Source organism: Ochotona princeps, chromosome 19, assembly GCF_030435755.1.
Source record: "Ochotona princeps isolate mOchPri1 chromosome 19, mOchPri1.hap1, whole genome shotgun sequence".
NCBI lineage: Eukaryota > Metazoa > Chordata > Mammalia > Lagomorpha > Ochotonidae > Ochotona > Ochotona princeps.
The window spans coordinates 2,079,299-2,103,029 of NC_080850.1; the positions used below are offsets into that span (position 1 = coordinate 2,079,299).

At 57.4% G+C, this 23,731-nt stretch overlaps 1 protein-coding gene across 2 annotated transcripts; it reads right to left on the reverse strand.

Moving 5' to 3' along the window:
- Positions 1 to 12,685: 12,685 nt before the first annotated feature.
- On the reverse strand, positions 12,686 to 23,731 carry RGS14 (regulator of G protein signaling 14). 2 transcript variants are annotated; one of them, XM_058677568.1, is made up of 14 exons: positions 23,559 to 23,731; positions 17,586 to 17,607; positions 17,211 to 17,389; positions 16,946 to 17,038; positions 16,711 to 16,854; positions 16,278 to 16,421; positions 16,062 to 16,173; positions 15,688 to 15,797; positions 15,095 to 15,307; positions 13,922 to 13,998; positions 13,649 to 13,793; positions 13,483 to 13,564; positions 13,225 to 13,347; positions 12,686 to 13,035 (listed from the first exon to the last, which is right to left on the reverse strand). In XM_058677568.1, the coding sequence occupies exons 1-14, from the start codon at positions 23,601 to 23,603 to the stop codon at positions 12,833 to 12,835; spliced, it is 1,692 nt and encodes a 563-aa protein (XP_058533551.1). In that variant the 5' UTR covers positions 23,604 to 23,731; the 3' UTR covers positions 12,686 to 12,832. The 2 variants fall into 2 exon arrangements, with proteins under 2 accessions (XP_058533551.1, XP_058533550.1); XM_058677567.1 differs by having other exon boundaries at positions 13,649 to 13,775; positions 15,095 to 15,328; positions 23,559 to 23,730.

Genomic DNA, 23,731 nt, shown 5'->3' on the forward strand with positions numbered 1-23,731 from the left:
GCTCACATGTATGCCACCAGGTGTTGTAGCCTTGCCCAGCCTGGTCTGCCCCCAAACCTAGCTCTCATGTTCGATAGTGGGCGTAGTGACCCAGTAGGAAGGCCCCTGCAGCCCCCCTACTGGGTTCATCATCCTCCCCTCTGGGTCTCATGTGTGCTGATTGGGTACTGTGGCCCAGTCTGGCATGGCCTGCCTCACCTTGGCATTTGACAGTGGATGCTGTAGCCTAGTCCAGACCACCCCTCCCCCAATTCCAGCTCATGCTGTGGGGACTAAAGCCTAGGCCAACCCCCAGTCCCTGCCCTAATGTGGACTGACTGGTATTGTGACCTAACCCGGCCTGATTCACACTCCATTCTGGTTCTCAGATTTGCCAGTAGGTGAAAGGAACTGGTCCAGCCTGGCTTGCCCCAGACCTGAGCCAAATATATGCCGGTGGGTACCATTCCCTGACCTGGTCTGGGCTGCTCCTTGTCTTGGTTCTTGCACTCACCTGCAGGGAATATGTCCTAACAGAGGAGTTCCCCAAGCTCCTCCATCAGGATCTCTTCCAGTGCGAGATATCACGCACATCGGTGGGTCCATGAGTCAGCCCTACTTAACCCACCTCTTGTCCTAGCAGGAACAGTAGCCTTTCCTGACTGGCCCTCACTCATTCTGGTTCTTAATATTGGTCCATGCCGAGGCACAAATTACACATGGCTCCGTAGGAGCAGAGACCTAGCCCAACCCATTCTGCACCCACTCTGGTTCTCACGAACACCAGTGGGTGCTGGAGTCTAGCCCAGTGTGGCACATCTCAGACCCAGTCCACACCCAAGCCAAGGGACACCACGGCCATGTGCAGACCAGACCGCAGCCCCTACTCTGGTCCTTGTACTGACCAATGGGAATCACAACCCAGCCAGGGCATCCCCTTTGCTCCCCAACCAGGCATATTCCAAGACACAGATTTCCCACTTGCTGTTGGTTGCTCTGACCCAGCCTGGCATAGCCCTCCACCTGTCTTGGCTTTGCTTTTGGATGCTGCAACCTGGCCTGACCTGGCTGTCCCCTAAGTCCAAACTCTTGCTGTCGGGTGCTGCAACCTGGCCCTGCTCAGTCTGCTCCCATCCCTGGCTCATGCAAACCACTAGGTGTGATAGCCTAGCCTGACATGACCTGCACTCCAGCCTGGTTTCTGCAGTCGCCCTGCTAACAAGCCCAGCTCAGGTCTCCCACGTGGGCTGGTCCATCAGTCTGACCCATAAAAGTCTTCCAGTCTCTCCCCTCCAATATAACAGGTGTCAGTCCCCTCACTTGCCTGTAGGTACAGTGGCCTTGTTGTTGGGAGTCCCTCAGGAGTCCTACCTCACCCTCCAGATATCCTACAGCAGTCCTCCCTACCCCATATCTGCTTGCTCCTTTCCCTAATCAGTCGACAATCTATGTGCCCAGGAGAGCATGGGTTCTCCAGCCCAGTCTTCAGAAGCCCAGTGGGTGGTGTGCTGATCCAGAGCTCTGCCTGCCCACCAGAGTCCCAAGCTCCCAGCACATGTGCTAGCCTGGTGCCTTACCCCTCCAAACACCAAAAATCTGGGCCCATTGAAGTTCAGTCCTGGTCCACCAGCACACCCGGGCAGCATGCTGACCTGGGACTCTCCTCCCTGTCCCTTCGCCCAAGACCAAGCACATGAGGAAATCCCCAGGTTCGCTCCACCTGCCTAGAGGTGGGCTCCCAGGTTCCCACATGCCCACCGATGCTATACCCCTAGCTCTGCCCCCACCCAAGCCCGCATCCACAAGGCCCTCGTGGGCTTCCCACAGCCTCCCTGGCCCAGTGAGCTGCAGGGGTCCATTCATTTCTATCTGACTCACCCATCCATCTATCCACCCATCCATTGTGCATCCGTATGTCCAACTGGCTCATCTGCTCACCTGTCCATCATCCATCAGTTCACCCGATCCCTTTATCTATCTGTGTATCTAGCCATCCATTACCCATCATCCATAAGGCCCTCTCTTCTACCCATTTGTCCTTCTCACCCACTCATCTGGTCGTTGAGTCAGCTGTGTGTCTTTCCATGCATGCTCTGGCACATTTGCTTAGTCCCTCCCAATATGTGGCCAGGCTTGGTAAGGCTAGCTTCCTTCCTGGTCTAAGCAGGGGCCCAAGCATTCTCTGAGCCAGCACAGGATTCTGAGGCAAGTCACAGCTAGCCAATGAGTTAGCTGTGCTTGCTCAGGCAGTTGTAGAGTTCAGTGTCACTGTGGCTGGGGCACAGCCCCTCCCCACGCTACTCCTGTGTTCTCTTGCCCTTCCTCCGAGTCTCGGATGGGAATGCCCAGTCTGGTCGCCATCTCCTTGTCTCTTACCCGCCATCCTCTGATCTTCGAGGTCCCTGACCTGCAGTTCTGCTCAACATCTTTAAGGTGACGTAGATAGTGTCTTTCTATCAGCAAGCTGGAAGGGTCTGCATAGCCCCCTCTTGATCTGAAGGTCAACTGAGTAACTCTTCACACACAGTGCTTCCCTGCAAGGTGTTTGTGATGGTCATCAGAGTAGCCAGGAGCATAGACCAGCCTGGCTTTGGGTCCCAGTCCTGCCACACAATGGCTTTGTCAGTGCAGGCCTGGGATCCACAGCGAGAGGGAATCAGAGAAGCAGCCACCTGGAAAGGTTCCTAGTCACCATTAGCCCCCTTTCTCAGAGGCCAGGGATATTGGGGGCCTCTGCTCCTCCCTCATTCCAGGCTCCAGCTCAGACCTGTTGTTTCTGAGCTCTCTAGCATCTTAAGACCTTCAGTTGGCTCAGTGAGAGTGGGGGTCTTACCCAGGTGGGGGCCTTTCCTGGGTCACAGAAAGGCAATCTATTAGGAGTTCCTGCATCATTTTTCCCATCCTAGGTCTCAGACACCCAGTTAAGGTCACATTTGGAATGGGCTTGGAGGCTGTCTTGACCCAAGCAGACCCCACCCCAAACAACCCAGAGACCCCGACCGCATGATGAGAGCCCATCCTGCTTGTGTCAGACCCTGGCAGAGGAGCTGTGTCTGAAGGTGCTCCTGATGACTTGGGGTGCTTCTTCCCCCTTTCAGCAAGGTCAGGATTATTGTTTTTGGAGGGGGATCTTTTTGAAAAGATTTATTTTTATTGGAAATGCAGATTAAATTTATGGAGAGAAGAGACAGAGAGAAGGATCTTCTGTCCGCTGGCTCACTCCCCAAATGGACACACCATCTGACACCAATCTGAAGTCAGAAGCCAGGAGCTTCTTCCAGGTCTCCCACATGGGTGCACGGTTCCAAGGCTGCGGGCCAAACTCTGCTGCTTTCCCAGGATGGGAAGTAGAGCAGCCGGGACGTGAATCGGAACCCCTATGGGATCCAACACTTGCAAGGTGAGGAGTTAACCATTGAGCCATGGCGCTGGGCCCAGGATTATTTTTAAATTTTATAAATAGGTTTTCTAGGAGTTGGTGTTGTAGTGCGCCTATCACACCAGCATCGCAGTTCAAGTTCCGCCCAGCTCTGTGCTGGTGTGCCTGGGAAAGTAACAGCAGATGGACCAAGTGGTTTGTTCTTGCCACCCACATGGAAGACCCAGGTTGGAGTTACAGGTTCCTATTTTGGCCTTGTCCCAGCCAGTTATTGTTGCCACTGCCTCTGTGTGTGTGTAACTCTACATTAAAAATTTATTTTTATCTATATGTCTATTTTATGTTATTTTTTTTAAAAAATCATTATTATTATTTCAGGTGAAGTTTACATAGTTGATCAGGCTGAGATCTGTATGTCTATTTATTTATTTATTTAATTTGAAAGCCAGAAGGCAGTCAAGGACGGCCCAAAGCCTTGGGACCCTCACCTGCATGGGAGACCCAGAAGAAGCTCCTGGCTCCTGGCTTTGGATCAGCTCAGCTCCAGCCGTTGTGGCCATTTGAGGAATGAACCCATGGATGGAAGTTCTTCCTTTTTGTCTGTCCTCTCCATAAAATCTAATCTGTCTTTCCAGTAAAAATAAATAAATGCACACAAACTCATGCAAATTTTTTTTCTTTTTTCTTTTCTTTTCTTTTCTTCTGTTTTAACATCAGTTATATAGCTGAGGGGGAAGCATTCCCATGTGGGCTTCTGATTAGGATGGAGAGGATCAGCTTGTGGCAAGGTGGGTGAGACACATTTCTGCGTTTTTTCTCCTGTGTCCATGGCAGTGGGAGTGGGCGTACACTGCTCCTTGTTGTCATGCTACATTAGCAAGGAGACAGTTGTTTGATGGTACCTTGGAGACCCCAATGTGGGAGAGAATGTTCCGAGGATGTTGAGTGGTCTTGATTGTCCTGAGAAACTCTTGGTTTCATTATACCAGAGGTGAGAAATTCTTTCTAAGGTGTGTTGGTTGATCATGCCTACCTCAATGTGTCCACAGACCTAGGTGCTTGCTGTAGAGCTTGGCCTGGAGTGTTGTTCAACCAGTCCTGTTTTTCCTCTTGTGATGAGTACTCCAAGTCTTCTGTTGCCTAAGACGAGCTGGCTGTTTGGGTGTACTCTCCACTCTTGCATGGGAGTCAGCAGCTTAGGTGACCCAGGCCTGCCACATGTGCTACCTGAGGTCAGGTATCAAGTACTGAGGTCTAGTTGGGAAACCCCCTAAGAAACCTTGCCTGGGACTTTCTCAGATCTTGCTCTTGTATGGACCAGTTAGAACAGGATCAGGCTCAGTCTGCCTTCTGCACCAGCCAAAACACATAACAGTGGGTGCATCTGCCTGGTCAGTCCCAGCCTCAGACCTGGCTCTCGCACACACCAGTGGATACTACAGCTTAGCCCAGTCCACTCCTAGCCCCAATTCTCAAGCACACTAGTAGGTGCTGCATCTGGGTTGGGGTGACCCCACACAGCTCCTACCATGCCTATCTCCAGGCCAGTTCTTGCATGTGCTGGTGGGTGCTACAACCCAGTCCAGCCCACACTGCCTGCCACCAGCACTGGCTCTAGCATATGCCAACGGGGCTGCAGCCCAGCCCAGCCCAACACAGTCCAGCCCCAGACACAGCTTTCACTGGCAGGTGCCATGCAGCTGTTTCATAATATGCATCTCTGTGAAGACTTTGGAGACTCTGTCACATAATTCCCAACCTCTGTGAATATGTACATCATACTTCCAAAGCCATGTTTTGGAGGTTAGGGCTGCTACAGTTCTTGTGGTCACAACAAGGCTCTGGGGTCTCCTGAGAGCAGTGGCAGAAGCAGCCCTACTCTAGCCCTGCCCATAAAACAGGCCCCTGCCCATTCCAAACCACCCATGCCCCGCCCCTGCTGCTGCCCACATTCCCCATCAGCGACAGTCTAAGTGTCCTTCTGGGTAGTGGTTCCCATGACGACCATGCACTTGGGCTCTGGCCAAGACCTTCCAGGACCTTCTTGGGTAGTTTGGGAGCCCAGCAGACTCGGGGATGGTCAACTTGGGACAAGACACCAGGAGATGCTGTGAGGGCCTCTTAGGGCTCCTGGCAGGTAGCCCTATAGGTCTGAGCATTCCTGAGCTCCATGCGCCCCCTCCCCAGCCTCTGTGTGTTCCTGGTCTCAGGAAGCTCCGTCCATCGTCTGAACCAGGCACCAGCAGGGTCCTCAACCCTCCTTCTCTGCCCCAGCTTCACTACCCCATGTGTTCCTTGGTCCTGCCACATCATGGCACCTCCCCAGATCAACCCACCACTGTCTCTCTGAGTTAGCTGTGGGGTCACCTCCCATACTCTGTCTTCTCCCAGGCTGCCCCAACCCACCTCCTAAAAGCCTCCAGTCCAATCGTCTTTTCTTTCATTTTTTAGGAATTATATCTATTTTTTATTGGAAAGGTAGATAAACAGAGAAAAGGAGAGACAGAAAGATCTTGTATCCTCTGGTTTACTCCCCAAGAGGCTGCAGCAGCTGGAGTTGAGCTGATCTGAAGCCAGCAGCCAGGAGCTCCTGGGTGCAGGGTCTCAAGGATTTGGGCTGTCCTCTGCTGCTTTCCCAGACCACAACAAGGGAGCTAGATGGGAAGTGGAGCAGCCGGGACATGAACTAGAGCCCATATGGGATCCCAGTGCATGCAAGGTGAGGATTTAGCCACTGGGCCAATGCACCGGTCCCCCAGTCATCTTTTCAAACTAGAAATAATCATGTCACTGCCTCTTATTAAAAATGACTTTTTACTTATTTGTAAGGCAGTAACAGAGAGAGAAAGAGAGATTTGTCTGCTTAGTTCACTCCCCAAATGGCTACAAAACCCAGGGCTAGGTCAGGCTGGAGTCAGCAGCCAAGAATTCCATCAGGGTCTTCCATGTAGGTGCAGGGGCCTCAGCTCTTGAGCCATCCTCTGCTGCTTTTTCCAGGAGCTTTATCCGGAAGCCTCTATGGGATGCCAGTGCTGCAGATAGCCCCTCAATTACCAGAAGGGGGCCCCACCCTCTCTCATTTTTACTTCCTCCCGCCCCTCCTTCCCTCCTGCCATGCAAACCTCTTAGCATAAAGCCTAGTACCCGGTCCAGTCCGCTGACTTGGCCTCCTGTTGCCTCGCCTGACTGAGGCCAGACCTAGGAAGCTGCACCCCCATTTAAAGGAGGAATGGGCAGGAGGGCTCGGGTTCTGAGACAGGCTGACCAGTTTTCTAAAATGCAGGGTCAGGTCACATGAAAATAGTGGATCGGACAAGCAGAGGCCAGCTGATATGGGCAGGGCCAGGGGAGGGAGGGGGCCCTGAGTGGGGAAGGAGACAGCAGGGCTAGTGTGAATGTGAGAGGCTGATGGGTATTGGACATCATCATACCCATAGGAACACATTCTCCAAGAGGTGCAGAGCGAGAGACGCCCCGAGATCAGGGGTACGTGCTGTCCAGGATCTGCAAGCAGCGGCAGCAGGCATGGCCAGCTCCTCCGCCGCCTCGGGGCTGTCTGGTTGTTCCCTAAGCACAACCAATCTAATGCTTGAAACGGAAAGGCGGCATTCAAGTGCCCCCACCATGCTCCCGTCCAGGGACTGTCTGGGTTGGCCACTGGTATAGGCAGAGGAGCCGTGTCCCTTTGTACCTGTAGTCTATGGAGTCACCAAGCATGTGGTCATCATAGAGCATGGGATATCTGGCACGTGCCGTGACCACTTCCCACAGTGTGTGTTTTTAAAGGATTTATTTATTTCTACTGGAAAGGCAGATATACAGAGAGAAGGAGAGACAAAGGTCTTCCATCCGTTGGCTCATTCCCCAAGTGGCCACAGTTGCTGGAGCTGAGCTGATCTGAAGCCAGGAGCCAGGAGCTTTTCCTGGGTCTCCCATGAGGGTACAGTGGCCCAAGGCTTTGCACCATCCTCTGCTGTTTTCCCAAGCCACAAGCATAGAACTGAATGGGAAATGGTGCAACCAGGACATGCACTGGTACCCATTTGGGATCCTGACGCCTGCAGGTGGAGGGTTAACCAACTGAGCCATGCATGTGTCATGGAGTTGCCACAAATAGGCCACTATCTTCTGTTGGGGACAGAACAGTGTCCCTCTTGGCACCCCTCTTGACTTTTTCCACCTGCTGAAGAACCTGGAATTCAACCTGGCCACCCCAGAGCAGGCTGGATCCTATGTGTTGTCTTGCCCAGGTCTCATCTTCCCGAAAGGAGGGGTCAGGGCTCCTCCTGTGGGCCCAGGGCCAGACCAGCTGACCTAAAGGACACCTTAGAGACATTTGGGGCATAAGCACCCTGTGTAATGATTAATACCTGTGGCCCAGGTACTGGTCACTCATCTACTGACCAGGTCAAAGTCCATGGCCAAAGGAGCTGCAGCTGCTTTGGGCTTTTGTCAGAAAACCTCTTCTGCTTTGCTCACTTGCCGTGTAGACGCAGCCCTGCGCCCTTCACGCTGGCCTGGGGCCTGAGCAAGGCTGCTGACCACAAGCGACCAAGGCACCATCCCCGGCTGTGTGCACTGGGTTCCCAATCCTAGCTCCTCGGACCCGGTTCCCAGTTTTGGCCTGGGATCCATGTTTCTTCAATAGCAACACTACGGACCCAGCGGCTGCCCAGGCTGATCCGCCAGCTAGCCAGGCTGCAGGCAACCTCTCTCCTGGTTTCCTGTCTCTGACCAATTCCCTGGAGACAAGATACTCCAGCGGTCCTGCAGCCCAGACCCACCCCCGACACACACACACACACACGCACACTCATCTTCCCAGCTCCCCTGGACCCACTGGGACCCCTGAGAACATGAATGGTGCTCCCCAGAGTTGTGCAGCTTGCTCACAGCCTTCCTTGCTCCTAATTCAGTGTAGCCCAGTGTACGGACTCCTCCCCCTCCCGGCCTTCCTCATGTGACTGCCAGGCCTGGCCCCCTGCAGGGAGCACCTTGGGGTCGCCCTCATGGGTAAAGCCGGCTGCCCCCAGGGAACTGCGGCCCTCTGCTGAGCCAGCATGTCCAGCGGGGCTGCCAGGAAAGCAGCCTCCTCCTCTCCCCACCCCTACCCTGGCCACCACATGGCTAGGCTTGCCCATGCCACCTCGTGCCACCCTTCTGCCAGCCCTGTGATGGAAATTGACCACAAAGACTCTATGGCCACTTGTGGAAAGAAAGTGGCCTTTATTTTATTCTAGAGTGCTCCATTAATGGCCGGGCTCCTCTGGAGTTCTAACAGAGCACTTGCATCAGCTATTTTGAGCATTTCATCAGCTATTTTTAGCACTGGTGGGGGCAGGTTAGTGGAATTACAGAAGCAAATAGCGGTTAGCTTTGGGGCTATTACCATCCTGAGAGCTTCCTGAGTTGGCACAGCCAGCATTTCCTTATCTCCTTTCTCACACTTGGTATTCTTGTCTTCATGAAAAGCTTTGCTCTTGAGAAACCTGATTTGCTACCTGACTGCCCTGTCCTGCAGGCTGGTCTCCACTTCAGGCCCAAGCCTGTTGGGCAGAGTGAAAGAAAAGAGACAGGACTTGGTCCCACGGGCATCCTGGAGGGTGTCACACCTGTCCTACTGGCCCGTGGCCTCTGTGCAGGGAGAGCTGAGAGGATGTGAAGGATGTAGGTAGACGCCTCTCCCTGCTAGCAGCACAGCAGGAGCAGCTCCCCCTCCCCATCCCATCACCCTCGCCCACCGCCCCCAGGACTTTACAGCTCAGCACAGGCCCCTAGGCCCTGCTGCAGGTACAGGAGAGGGGGTTAAGGTCCTGTTGTGATCCCTTCCCCCTATAGATGGGGCCTCATGGGGCTCAACAGGGGACAGCTCACACCTTGAGGGAGTGTGGGGAGACACCGAGGCACCCAGGAAAGAACTGGATCCCTCTCTAAAAACTGGATCCCTCTCTAGGCCGCGGTGGCCTAGCGGCTAAAGTCCTCGCCTTGAACGCACCAGGATCCCGTAGGGTCACAGGTTCTAATCCCAGCGGCTCCACTTCCCATCCAGCTCCCTGCTTGTGGCCTGGGAAAGCAGTCAAGGACGTTCCAAAGTCTTGGGACCCTGCACCCACATGTAAGACCTGGAGGAAGTTCCTGGCTCCTGGTTTCGGATCGGCCGTTGCGGTCACTTGGGGAGTGAATCATCAAACGGAAGATCTTCCTCTCTGTCTCTCCTCCTCTCTGTATATCTGACATTGCCATAAAAATAAATAAATCTTAAAATATATATATAAAAGCTCAGGGTTGCTTCAGGGCTGTGTGGGGTCAATGAGGGCATTAAGACAGAAGACACACCCAGCCACACCCACGGGCAGGGATGGCATAGCGCTGAAGAGTTAGGGTCCTGGTGACAGTGGGCAGCCAGCAGTGACCTAGCGGTGCCCCAGGGAACTCTTTCACTAGCACAAGATGGCAAACCACATGTCCTTGAAAGAGCAGAACGCCAAAGTGGAAGTCTCCTGTGACCTACAAAACTCCGGATCCTCACCTGCCTCCTGGTTAGGTATGTCCCCATGCCTCCTTCCAAAAACCCCCTTCCTTCTCCACACGTTTGCAAGTGTAGACAACGGGATTACCATGGTTACAGTGTCCCCCACAGTGAGACAGAGTGAAGCCATCTCTGAACCATGGGATTCACAGGTTATGAGTTAGTCTAGGACCTATTGCGATGGCTTCAGATCAGCTCAGCTCTGGCCGTTGTGGCTACTTGGGGAGTGAACCAGCAGACAGAAGACCTTTCTCTCTGGATATCTGCCTTTCCAATGAAAAAAAATTTTTAATATTAAAAAAAAAAATCAATCTGTGCCCAGTATGGTAGCCTAGTGGCTAAAGTCCTCACCTTGCATCTGCTGGGATCCCATATGGGCACTTGTTCGTGTCCCAGCTGCTCCTGTTCCCTTCCAGCTCCCTCTCTGTGGTCTGGGAAAGCAGTAGAGAATGGTCCAAAGCCTTGGGACCCTGTGCCTGTGTGGGAGACCTGGAAGAAGCTCCTGGCTCCTGGCTTCAGATCAGCTGTACTCCACCCATTGTGGCCACTTGGGGAGTGAACCAGCGGATGGGAGATCTTTCTTTTTGTCTCTCCTTTTCTCTGTGTATCTGCCTCTTCAATAAAAAAATTAAATAAATAAATCTTTTTTTTTTTTTAAGTCAGTCTAAGAGCAAGCTCTCTGGCCACTGCCCCTGCCTCCCCCCATCCCAGCCCTCCACCTCATGCCTCACACACTGCTCTGCTTTCCGTCCCCGAGCAGCAGCACAGCTTGGCACATTCCCCATCTAGACTGGTTATGTCCCATTCTGGATGCTGCAGGGTACAGGCCGATCATTTGTGACACATTTGGTTGCCAGCTTGGGGTCAACAATAGCCCCCCCCCCCCCGCTGCAGGAACAGTCCCCCACGCCCAGGAGCCAGCCAGTCTCTGGGGCCATGGCTGGGCTCACATGCAGCCAACCCCCAACTGGGCTCAATGTACCCTGCCTCTCTACACATGGAAGGCCCTGGCTGCTTACCAGGGGTCTTGGTGGCTCCAGCCTCTGCTTGAGCACTGGTCACTACCCCATCCTGCTTCACAGGGTGGACAACAGTGCTGAAGGATGGAGCCAGCTCACTCAGGAACTTGCTAAAAGGTGACTCCTACCCCTGCTGGAGGCAGCTCTTCCACTTGTGGCAATCCCATTGGTCCCTAAGGGAGATGGCACCACTAGTGGAGTCTGCAGAGGGTTGGGTGAAGGGTGGCCTTGGCCTGCAGGACCTGCCAGTTCTAGGGAGACAGCCCCTGGTACCCTAGGCCACGGGGGAAGTTCTGCTTCCCTGTGGCTGCGGAGCAGGGCCAGGGCTGGCTTTCACTCTGCCATGGCCCCACACTGCAACTCTGGTGGCCTGCAGCCCCTGCTAGGACCCCAGTGCCCCCTCCCGGGCTGGTGTGATTTGCTGTTTAGACCCTCCCATCAGACATGATGCTCAGTCAGGGGCAGGGTGATTATGGGGTACAGGAGGAGCTGTGGGAGAGGATGGCTGTAGGGACTGACTTAGCCCTGCCCAGAGGGTGGTCAGGGCAGGCTCCTCCCAGCACTCCAGGGGGGGTCTTCAGTGAAACAGGACTTGTGCGATCCCAGAAGCCAGCTCTGAGCTCACACCCTCAGAAAGCGTTTTCTGGCCTGGTGGAAGGAGGCCTGGCAGTGGCCTGCGAGAGTGCCGGGTAAACTGTGCCAGGAGTCCCAGTCCTGCTCTCCTGGGTCTGTTCACTTAGGTCCTCCCTGCCAATCCCCAGGAGAGGACAGAAAAGCACCAGCATGGGAATGTGATTGCCACAAATAAGGTGGGAGGATACCTTCCAACCAAACATAGATTGGCCAGAGGAATGCAGTATCTATCTGGCTAGGAGAATGGAGTACTCTGATTGGCTGGAAGAATAGAGTACTTGACTGTCTTGGGAAAAGGAGTACTCTGATTGGCCTGTCTAGGGTCACCAGCCCACCAGGGCAGCCAAAGTAGTGTAAATGGGTTGAGGGGTGGAGGGCTGGAAGTCCCCAGAGGGAAGCTGACTGGGCCAGCCAACCCCACTGATGTGTCCCACAGTTAGATGAGAGGGGTAGGGTCAAGGGTATAGGATCCAAGACCTGCAGTTGGTGTGACACCTTGAGTTCCTTTGGCCTCCTCTGCACCCCACTTCCCCACCCCGTAATGCTCCTGCAGGCCCCCTGCTTGCTCTGCAGGTTCTTCTCGGGGCTGGGGCTGAACTGGCGTCTCTTCCTGTAGGCCTGGGTCCTCCTGGAGCTCCTGGCCGCCTCCTCTGCCTGTGCAAAGCCAAGGCGGCCGGGGTGAGAAACTGTGTGTCCTACAACAACCATGGCCCCTAGGCCAGCGAGGTAGCCCACGGACCCTGAGTCCTGTGTGCAGAGCAGCAGGAGCCAGAATAGTGGGTGGTCTCGTGCTGCCACCTGGGGGCAGCAGAGCGACGGCTCCCCACAGTGTTCCTCCCCACCACACCCATCTCCTGTGCAGTCAGGAAGGGAGTGCTGAAAACAGGAAGTCAGGAGGCACATCCTGAGGTCCCCACGAGCTTCCTGGCACTGACCTTGGCAGCAGAGGCAGTTTGGTTTGTGAGGTGGAGACTGTAGGGCAGGGCGGCGCATGAAGAACACAGCTCAGGGCAGAATAATAACCATTATAATAACAATATCATACACTCAGGACAAATCCAGCTGCCCCTGCCACCTGCATCCCCAGCTCCCCAAGGAGGAGACCAGCCCCTCCAGGCAGCACGGCCAGGGCCACCCCTCTGGCTCCCCAGGTGGAGACCCCTTCCTGGCAACTCCTGTGGACCAGCCCACAGCAGGAAGGAGTCAGGGACGCTCAGGGCACAGACAGGGCATGCAGCATGGGCCAAGGGCATGCGTGGCCCACCAGGTGCCATGCAGCCAGCCTGGACGCCGTCAGAGGGCTGGACGGGCAGTGGAGTCTGAGGGTCCCGCGCCAGGCGGGATGGCTGATGTAGTCTGTGATGTAGTTTCTTGAGAGCCGGGCCCTGGGGCAGGCAGCTGCAGGAACTCGGGGAGCACCAGGTCCTCCTTACGCAGTAGGCCCCTCTGGTCGTGGGCCCCGCTGCTCTGCACCCGGTTCAGTAGCTCCACCAGTCCTGAGGGCAGCCAGAGCCAGGCTCTCAGCCTCCTTGGCTGCCCTCCCAGCCCTCCTGTTCCACCAGCTCCAACCAGTCACACCACTGCCTCAGCATAAACCTCAAAGGTGCCTCCCTCACCAGCCCCTACAACCTCAGTGCCCTGGTGTCTTGGGTCCCCAGCCCTCAGCCACACTCCTTTCCGTGTACCTTCGATGTCACAGCTCTGTCGCTTCCCGGGAGCACCACCCGGCGAGGAGGGGTGGGTGGTCTTGGCCGTGCTCACCTGGCCATGGCAGGAAGAGCTGCTGCTGGTTTCCACGACCTTCACACCTGCGGCAGAGGGCGCCACAGCTCAGTGCTGGCCTCAAGCTTGGGACCCCCACTCCCTGCTTTCCTGCGCCAGAGCCGCCTCCAGAGATCAACCCCTCCACCCCACCCCTCCGCCACAACTAGTGTTCCCGCTACCTGGAAGGGTGTTCAGAACCAGCCTCTGGGTGGCCACCGAGCTCACCAGCTTCTCCAGGTCCAGCGGCTGCTCCTCGCCTGGCTGCGGGAAAGGTCAGCGACCCGCATGGCCAGGAGCCCACAACCCACCCCTACCGCCCGCCCCAGGCCCCGCCACTGCGCGCACCTGGTGCAGTGACACCTGTTGCAGGTTCAGGCCGTACTTGGCCAGGATGGGCTGCAGGGCATCCTGCAGCCGCTTCGTGGGCTTAGCCGAGATCCTCACTACACGCGCCAGCGCCACCACTTCCAGGCTGCATGAGACCCGAGGGCTAAAGAAGGGCCCCCTGTGTCTCCTGGGACCCATCCCAGAGGGGTTTGAGTTTGAATAGAGAGGCAGGCGGTGGCTAGGGACTGGGTGGCAGCCTGGGGGAAGGAGGAGGAGGGAGAAGACACTCACTCAAAGGTGATCCTGCTCTCCAGCCGCACTTCCTGGTTGGCCACCACGGTGCAGTCTTGATCCAGAACCAGTGCCTTCTGCAAATGCCAGGGTGGGTCTAAGAATCCCCCAGCTCAGCCCAGAGCCATCTTTTGGGAGCCACCTCTTGTCCCTGGTGGGCTCAAGGTCAGGGAGAAGGGAAGTCATGGGGGGTAGATAGGGTGACAGGCCAGACTGGGGTCAGAGCCCGGTGACTTGAGTTTTGGGAAAGATGGGGATGCTGCAGGCATGGAGTGGTTCGGCAGGCTCCAGGCCCTGGTCGCCGACCCGGGCAGCACCTGCCCCTTGGCCCTCGAGCCTGAGAAACGCCGCCAGACCATGAGCAAGCATTCGCTTCCTTGAGAATTCTCCATCCCTACCTAAGTGGGTCACCAGGCTTTGTTCCCTTCCGGACACTTACCTCTCTCTATCCTCTCTGGCTAGGACATGAACTGTTGGCCATGAAGAGTACCGCCAAGGCCCCAATGTCTGGCGTAGCCCAGGGGTGGGGGCAGGGGCAACCCTCTCAGATGGTAAGGGACAGGTGGAGACAGGGTGGTGATGTTATATTTAGCTGCACCAAAGCCCATCTGGGCCCTAACGGCCTGGGGGGTAGGGTGTCTCCCACTCCTGCACTCCAGGCCCTGAGCATGCCCTGGGAGGGCTTACCCTAAGTTACTGCCTTGGCCAGGCAACCCTTTCACCATCCTCACTCATGCTGCCTCCTCCACAAAGCCTTCTGGACACCAGCTGGAAATGTACACCCCCCAAGAGAGATTTTCTGGAAGAATTGACTTCTACAGTGGGCAGAAAGAGCTGGGGACTCCCCACAAAGGCATCCAAACTGCAGGAATAAGGGGCACATCCTGGTTCCAGCCACCATGTTCCTCTACGCTCCCGGTACAGCACAGCAAGCTAAAGGACCCAGTGGAAACCAGGCTGGGTATCGGGACCCACAGGTCTTCTTGGGGTGGGAGGGGAGTGGATGTCCAACTCGAGTGTAGGGGCTTTGGTTTGGACTCAGGCATGAGGCTTGGGGCGGAGAGTGATGGGGACTGCAGGCAAGGAGGGGAGGATGGCAGGGACGACTTGGAGCATGATGGGCCCCAGGGTGTCAGGACCGAGGTGGGAGCTGCGGCCCGGCCGGGTCTGTACCTGCTCATTGCCCACCAGGAAGACCTTGATGTCTGGCAGGGAGAGGCCTCGCTTCTCACAGATGCTGGCCAGCATGTCGCGGATGGTGAGACCGGGCTGCGCCTGCGCCAAGGAGGCCGTGCCGTCCGGGAGGTACACACAGCAGTACTTTCCTGGCCGGCTGTCACTGTCCCCCTCGGGGCCACCGCCAAGGCTCTTCCTGTGGCTCTGACTCTGGGCAGGAGTGAGAGGAGCCTATGTGGTCACATGCAAGAGCGGGCAGAGTGGTACCCAGGGACAGGTAAGCTCCCTGACGGGGCACACCTGGAGGCAGGGCGAGACCATCTATAGGAAGACACATGGGCACACCTAGGCATGTCAGCACTGGGAGACAGGTGTGCCCATCTCTCCCCAAACCCTGCTCCCCGCATGCCATGTACACCTGGGCACCTGTCCAGCCTTCACACAACGTGCTGGCAACCAGTGGGGCCAGGGCAGGAGGGAGGAGGTTGAGGGGCGGGTCAAGCAGAGCCCACTAGGAGGCGGGAATGAGGACCTCAAGCACAGGGTCTGACTGGACACCTGACCCCTCTGTTCCCTGGCATCTGGCTCACCTCGGATTTGCTCCCACTGAAAGCCAGGAAGCCGAGGTCCAGACTGGCTGAGGAGTTGAGCGAGCCCTGAGATTCCCGGCGCAAGGCTGAGTGGGTGACGGCGCCCAGCTCTGGGGGAAAGGACGCTGTAGTGAGCAGTGAGGTGGCGCGCCCCATCTCAGGTCTGGAGCCCCCAGGGCCGTGGCTTGGGCTCCCCACTTCCGCAGGATGGGGGTTGGGGGGAGCGAGGGGTCTCTGGGACTGGTGTTCGGGTTTTCACAGACCTGGATGGTCCAGGACAGGTGGGGAGGGGTGAAGAGGATGAAGAGGGAGCGCCCAAAGTGGCCCTCACTGCTTCCTCCTCCTGGTCCTGGGCGGCCTCTCCCTGCCCTCACCCCTGCGGAAGGACTTGCGCAGCGGGCGGCCACCCGGCCCATCCGCAGATGGCAGCTGCCCCAACTCCTCCACGCCCAGGGGCAGCGACTTTCCAGGCTTCAGCTTCGGTTTCTGTGGGCAGTACAAGGGGAAACGCTGACCAAGTCCAGGCCAACCCGCATCCCCGGGGTGCCCCCGCCTCGCGCGGCCCGCCTTCCCGCACCGGGCGCCAGCACCTTCCTCGCAGTGTTGGGGCTGCCGAGGGGTGAGCAGCCTGGTGCTCGCAGGGGACGCCCCTCGGCCTCAGCCAGGAGGCACTCGCGGTACAGCGGGGATTTGACGAAGCGTGCGTAGCTGTCAAACTTCATCAGGTTGAAGATCTGCAAGTGAGCAGCTGCTAAGCTGGCACCAGGGACCAGGGGCCAAGGCGCGCTGAGCCAGGCAGCTGGCCCGGCCCCAGCCTGGGACGCCCTCCTGGACAGTTCTTGGGAGCCAGCCCAGCCTACCTCACTGCCCTGATACCCCTCTGCTGTCCCTGTATTTAAATTTACCCTTCCTGCATCCTTTTCCACGCAGGCTCCGCCCCCGGACATGGATGGCCCTGCCCCAGACCTGGCCTCGCCCCAGACCTCTCCCAGGGCCACGTCCTCTGTCCTCCGAGCCGCTCACCTGAAGCTGCTGTTCCCGGAACATGTCCGGCCTGGGCTCGGCCAGCACCTCCTCCCCGAGCCAGGCCTGCCGGTCGATGTTGACTGGGCTCAGCGCCTGGCTAGACAGGAACTCCTGGTAGATGCTGCGGGCTTCCTTAGCTAGCTGGGGAGAAGGGATAGAAGGAACGGGTCGGGGTGCGGCCCAGGTCCAGTCCCAGCCGCTCTGCTGGCCCCAGCTTCTCCTTTGCCCCCACCTGCTTGGTGTCGCTGGCCGGGATCTGCTGGAAGCGCTCGCAGGCCTTCCAGAAAGTTACATTCTCGGCACTGAACTCCTTCTTTAGGAACTCCTGGGAGCCAGGGAGACAGAGACACCCCCAATCAGGGGGTGTGGCCGGAGAGACACAGGTGTGGCCAAGAGATTAAGCCAACCAAATACCCACCCTGGGGCAGCCTCCACTCTGGCCCCACCAGGCACTCTCCCTCCCCACCCACCCCACCCCACTGCACCCCAGGACTTACAGTGAAGTACGCCAGGCCCAGAGGGTCATGTAGCAACCGCTCAAAGGACAGGGCCCAGCTGGCCACAGGTTGCTCCTCCGTGGGGAAGGGGCTGCTGGGACCACTGGGGAGGCTGTGGATGCTGAGGGAGCTGCCACGACCCTCACCCTGGCCCTGGGTCCCCGTCTGGCTGCTCAGCTCTGAAAGCGGGGGTGAACAGAGAGTGGGGTGAACTCTGCTACCTTCCCCCGCCCCACCCCCTAACCCTGTATGAGGTACCTACAAGGTCTGTAGATACCTATCAAGTCTGCAGGTACCTCCCCAGGAAAGGCCACAAGTAGAGGCCAGCCCCACCACGTCCACTTCCCTTGCTGCCCTCCCAGCCCCCTGGCTCACCTCCATCTGACACAGCCAGAACCTAGGGAAAGAGCACAGTGGGGAGTCAGAGAGCAGAGCCCAAATGAGGAAGCCCTGGGGACAGCTCCAGACCCAGACACAGGGGACTGGCTCTGTCCCAGTCCACCTATACAGCCCGTGTTTGCTTGGTCAGGGTTGGGCTCCGGCTTCCCCAGGCTCCCCGTCCAACATTTGCCAACCCTGATGTGCCTCTGAAACCAGGGCCTTTCCCATGGTCCCCAGCTCCCTCCTGGTAACTTGAGTGCTGTCTCTGCCGCTTCCTAGCCGAGCAACTGCAGACAACCTGGCTAGCTAACCAGGACAGGCCTCCATCCGTAAAGAGGAAATGATGACAAGAGCCAACTGCCTTCTGGGGCTGTTGGGACTCCAGGATCCCTTTACTGTAGCAAGTAGAAAGGCAGCCGGCCAGTAGCAAGGGCTGGCACCCAAGGGTGGTTGTTGCATTTATGAGAGAACAGGTGTCTTTGTAGCCAATTCCCTCTCTAAGGCAACTGCTTCCTCTCCTGCGGGCCCAGGGTTTTCTTTGGGTTCCACTCCACCTTGGGCCAGACACAAGATGCTTGTAAAGTCTAGATACCTGGGAGGTCCGAGGTGGTTGCGGCCCCAAGCACCAAGCACCTGAGATGGTTGGGACCAGTGCTGGTGTGGGCCGCAGCGCGGGGAGGCTCGTGTTGGAGAGACCGCTGGCATTGCCCTGGGAATCCCAGGCACCAATGACATAGAAAGCCCTGCTCCTGAAATGACCTACAGGGATTTCCCTCAGCTCTCACTCACCCTTCCTAGCAGCTGCCCCAGCTTCCCCGTGAAAGGTGGCTCCTTCCCCTCCCTGACTCTACCCCCCACACCCGGCAGACCTTGGCTCCAAACACACACAGAGCTGATTTCTGCTGACTTCTTCCCCCGACGCATGCACACAAAGGTCCCACAGGTCCTGCCAACTCAGCCCGTCCTGAAAGGAGTCCCCTTGTCGAGCCAGCTTCCCTCAGCCTGTCTTCCTGTCACCAGGACCTGAGTCACACCCAACTGCTCCCTCCCTCTCATCTACACCCCCCCTCCCCGCCCAGGCCCTGTCACTCTGTCATGCGTCTCTTCTTCCCATCCCCAGGCCCACAGACACCTCCCCAGAACACCTTTCCTCAACGCAACCTACCCTCCTGGGACTGGCATCCCCCTTCTCTGCCCCCACTGCCGCAGGGCAGCCTCAGCAGACCTGTACGGCCTTATTGTTATCCCGGCCTTTGAATTTAAAAGTGGTCCCAGGCCTGGCACAGTAGCCTAGTGGCTAAAGTCCTCACCTTGCATGAGTTGGGATCCCATATATGCGCAGGTTCTAATCCCGGCAGCCCCACTTCCCATCCAGCTCCCTGCTTATGGCCTGGGAAAGCAGCAGAGAACGACCCAAATCCTTGGAACCCTGCACCCACATGGGAGACCCAGAAGCTCCTGGCTCCTGGTTTTGGATTGGCTCAGCTCCAGCCACTGTGGTGACTTGGGGGTGAACCAGTAGACAGATCTTCCTTTCTGTCTCTTCTCTCTGTAAAATCTGACTTTCCAATAAACATAAATTTTTTTTTTTTAAAGTGGCCCCATTTTTCCAACTTGAGAGGCTCTACCTAAAACCTAGGCTTTCTGTATTCTTTTTAGGACTGGGATGTTGTGAGTATGTTGAAGTTCCTCTGGGGTGGCAGCCTTGGCTGGCACTGAGTCTCCTCCAGAAGGGACTCAGGTGCTCCTCAGAGGCCACCCAGGCATGCTGCACACACCTACATCCCTCCTGGAGGTAGTGGCAGGCAGATACTGCACACCTTTGTGCTGTGTGACTTCGGGCAAGGTGCTTAAATTCTCTGTGCCACCATGTATTCCTCAAACATTGGGGCAATCAGCAGCCAAAGGACTCTACTATACAATGAGTTAAATACATGTGGGAAGCCTCAGGATACTGCCTGGCATATAGTGATGGTACGGGGAGTGCTACAGATACTGTGGGGGCCTGGAGCTATCCACTGGTGGCCCTGGACACAGAGGGAAGGACCCAGTCAGAATTCAGCACTGATGTAGAGTGTGGCTGGCCATGGGACCACATATTCTGCAGCCCTGCCTCTGTATCCCAGGGTCATCTCCCTCTGCCCCTCCCTGGTTCTGTCAGCCGGCAGGCCCAGGGACCAGGTGGGGCCACTGGCCGCCTTCCCGGCAGGCAGCTTCTCCATCCTGTGTGCACGCACGCGCGCTGTCCCACGGCTTCCTCCCCCAGCTGCTGCTGTGCAGCTGCAGCTGTGTTCCCAGCCGTGGGGATGCCATCACCGCCCTCTCCCAGGTTCCCAGGCAATGAGTCTGCCTCATCCTTACCCTCCCTGCTCCCCATGCCTCACCCCTGCACAGAGCCTGGTAGGCCAGGAGATGGCTAAAGGGAGGGGTGGGGCCAAAGCTTCGTCTGTCCCCCCCCCCCCCAGGGATGTTATCTTCTTTGCTATTGATTATCTGAGTGCATGGTAAGAGGCACTGGGGTCCCCTCCAGGTCCTGCCCTTTCCCCCCAACACACAAGTTACAAGGCAAGTTGCAGGTCACAGCTAAAATCCTACCGGCACCTAACTACTGAGCCCCCTCTAGCCTCACCCCTTCTCTTTCTAATGCTTCATTGGATTTGGCTCTTCCCCCTACACACACACCTCTGCCCATTCGTGCTTTCAGCTCTGCTATGTCCTCTGTCCCAGCTTCTGCTCCTGCTCCCCCTACTGAACTGCTCCCGGACCTCTGCCCATTGTCTGAGTTACCCCCAAACACCCCTTTCCCCCCATCACCAGTGCCCACCTATATCTGGTCTCTCCTCTCCTATGGGCAGGACCTCTGAAAGAACTACAGGGGCGCTGGCCCTGGCACACCTCCCTGTACCCTGCAGGTGCGGCCACCTGCAGCTCTCCAGCCTGAGCTCCCCCCTACCCTGCTGGGTGCTGCCAGCATGCTGGGGGAACCCAAGTGCAAAGATAGGAGGGGCATGGGGACACAGTCCAGTTCCAGTCCTGCCACCTGGGACAAACACCTACTTTTTCCAAGCCTGTTCTCTTCCAGGGGTGCTGGCATGAGGGCTCAGCATGCCCACCCTCCCAGGCCTGTGGTTGAGTAAGGCCCCACAAGTGAGAAAATCAGGCACACCACTCTCTGAGCGGCCTCCTACGGCAGGGGCCGTGCAAACCAGGCCTGGGGAAGCTCGCTGGAGCTGGTGGCTTCGCTCCACCTCTGCTTACTAAGGAGTGAGTGAATGGAAGAAAAGACCAGGAAGGATGTGGCACTCCAACACCCCAACCCTGACTTGGGTATATTTCAGCTTGCCCATGACCTGCTTTAAGAAAATGGGGGTGGAGCTGAGGGTGCCAAGGTGAGGGTCAGGTGCCACGCCCTGCTTCTTCCCCCACTGCCCTGAGCACTGACTGTGTGACGGGCATCCTGCTTTCATGCATGTGCAGCTGGCATGAACACCTCTGTTCCCAGACCAGCAGGCCAAGGCCCCTAGAAGCTGAGAGGCTGTGGAAGCAGCGGGGCTGGGATCTGAAGCCGAGTCTGTCCGACTCTGGAACTGGAGGACTTCCTGTTCAGGTCCAGCTTTCTGGGTAGGAGATTATGAGGGAGGGGGAGGTCGGGGACCCAGGCTTTGAGCCCTAGGGGTGCAGGTGGGTAGGGGCCAATCGGAGGAGGTGTAAGGCAGACCTGGCAGGAAGGGCCAGGCTTCTGAGGAGTCTCTGTGCTGGGCACTCTCCCCTTGCACCATCTTGGGCACCTGCTCCTTCAGCCCCACCAGGCCTGTGGCACTAAGCCCCAGCCTGGTCCCCTTTGGCAGACTATCACACACAGGAGCACCCAGGCCTGAGCTGACGGAAGACTGAGTGTTCCTACCCGCAGAGGCCAGCAACAGAACCAACTGCTCCTCCTTAGGCTCAGCACTCCGCCTCCCTTCAGGCCATGTTCCCATGGGTCCTCACATCCCGGCACTGGCCTGAGCCATCTCTCTCTAGCTTGCACGTTGGCCAGGTCCTGGTGCGTGAACACCCCAGGGAAGTTGCTGGTCTCTCACCATGCCCCCTCCGGCTAGCTCTACTCCCGACCTGCAGCCTGAGCTCCCAGTTTGATTTCATCCTGGCCTCTCCTGCTTAGGTCTATTGTGCCCTGCCAGGACTGGGAGCTTCTTGAGGTCAGGACAGCAGCCCCAGCCTGCTGGGCCTGGGTCCCGAGAGCTTGCAGGGGGGCAAGTGAATGAGTGAGTGAGTGAGGGGCTGGGTGAGGCGTCTCTGGGAGGACGCTGGGGGCTTGCTAGGTGACAGGTTTCATTGCAGCTGCCTGACAAGCAGAGTGGCAGAAAGATGAGGCTGACAGGCAAAGCTGCCTCTGCAGGGAGTGACGAAGGACAGGGGTGGCGATGGTGGTGGCATGGGGGAGGTGGGGCGGAGGACCCGAGCCAGGCAGTGCAGGGGGTGGGTGTGGAATTCTGATCCCTCTATTTGTCAGCCACCCTCAGCAGCATGGTGTCCCTGCAAGGTGACTTTTGGGAGGGCATGGGCACCTGGTTCACAGGTGCACATCCGTGCCTGTCTACTGATTCCCACCCCAGCCAAGCGTGGCTTCTGAAAACTGCCTGGTGACCAGTAAGCAGTCGGTCTGTGGCCCTCAAGGGAAAGCAGTGTTTGGAGCAGAGCCAGGAAGGGAACCTGTGTGTGACAAGCGCAAGTGCTAAGAGGAGCTGGGGAGTCTTTGGGTTAATGAGACTGGAGACAGAACTGGGGAGGTCCAGACATGGAGCTCATGCCTCCAGGTGGGAAGTGCAAGGCAGGTAAGACCTTCTGGAATTCTCTCTGTGTGAGGCTGATGGCAGACGGCAAAAGGAAAACTTAGCCAGCCTAGAATTGTCCTGTATGTCCTCAGCCCCCTAAGCTAGCCTGGGACTGGGCAGGAAGAAGATGCTGGAAGAAGGAGAGATGGAAGCAGCTCTGGGACTCGGGAGGCGGGACGGGGACAGGGTATGGCTCAGCTGCCTGAGTGAGGAGGAAGGGCACAGTGGGTTGGCACTGAGGCAGCCCCCACAATGGGCAGAGTCATCACCCACTCACCCCCTCAGGAGGCCTCCCAGAGCCTTCCCCCCATTTTACAGCTAAGGAAACGGAGGGTCCAAGACACTCAAGCCAGGCCTGGAACCCAGGTCTCTCTGGTACCATTGGCTTTGTCCCGTAGCCTGAGGCTGGGGCTTGGTTGGGGGCCAGGACACTGTCTGGCCCTCTTAACCTGGTTCTCTCCCAAGGTTGTTGGCACCATGGCAGAGAAGTAAAGCCCTGCCTCACTGCCTCCCTGCTGGATGGAAGGGAGGAGCCAGCCAAGGAGGGCGGCCAGGCAGAGGGGTGGGGCATCCCAGTCAGGGGCCTCCTAGCCCTCTGCTCCCCCTGCCCTACCTGAATCCTGGGATGGGACAGGCAGAAGAAGAGGCCCCAACCTGACCTGATGACCATCCAAAGCTGGCCAAAGATTTGGGCAGGAAGGGCTAGAGCGCAGTGACCTAACCAAGGCTGCCCTAAACCTTGACTTCGTGTGCCTGGAGCATGGGGTGAGGAGGAGAGAGCTGAGGCTGAGTGAGGAGTGGGAGTTGGGGCCACTACGTGGGTGGATGTGGGCACAGGGCACACCATGCAGGCAGTTCCAGGTGAGGCAAGCACTACAGCAGGTGAGGCTGTAGCGGGGCTGGACCAGCAGCTCTGCTCATCTCTAGTTTCATCCCCAGGGTCCACCAGGCAGAGACCTCTGGGAGGGCTCTGGGTTGAAGGCTCTAGGCCCCACTGCCTGCCGCTGTCTGTACACAACTTCTCCCACCCTTCTAGTGGCCCATGGGCTCTCGGCCAGCCCCACCGGGTGTGCCTCCTGGGCTCCACCCTGGGTGTGCCCACCCCTCCTCGTGGCCCCCAGCCCACACTCACCATGCGCCCGTTGGGGACGCCCAGGTGTTTGGGCTTCCCTGGCATACTGCCGCCGATCACGGGTCCCCGCTGCGGGGGCCACCCACCATGGGGACTGTGGGGAGCACCGCCGGAGCTTGTGCTGTGGCAGGCAGGCAGCAGAGAGCCCGGCTGCGCTCTGCAGGCCTTCACAT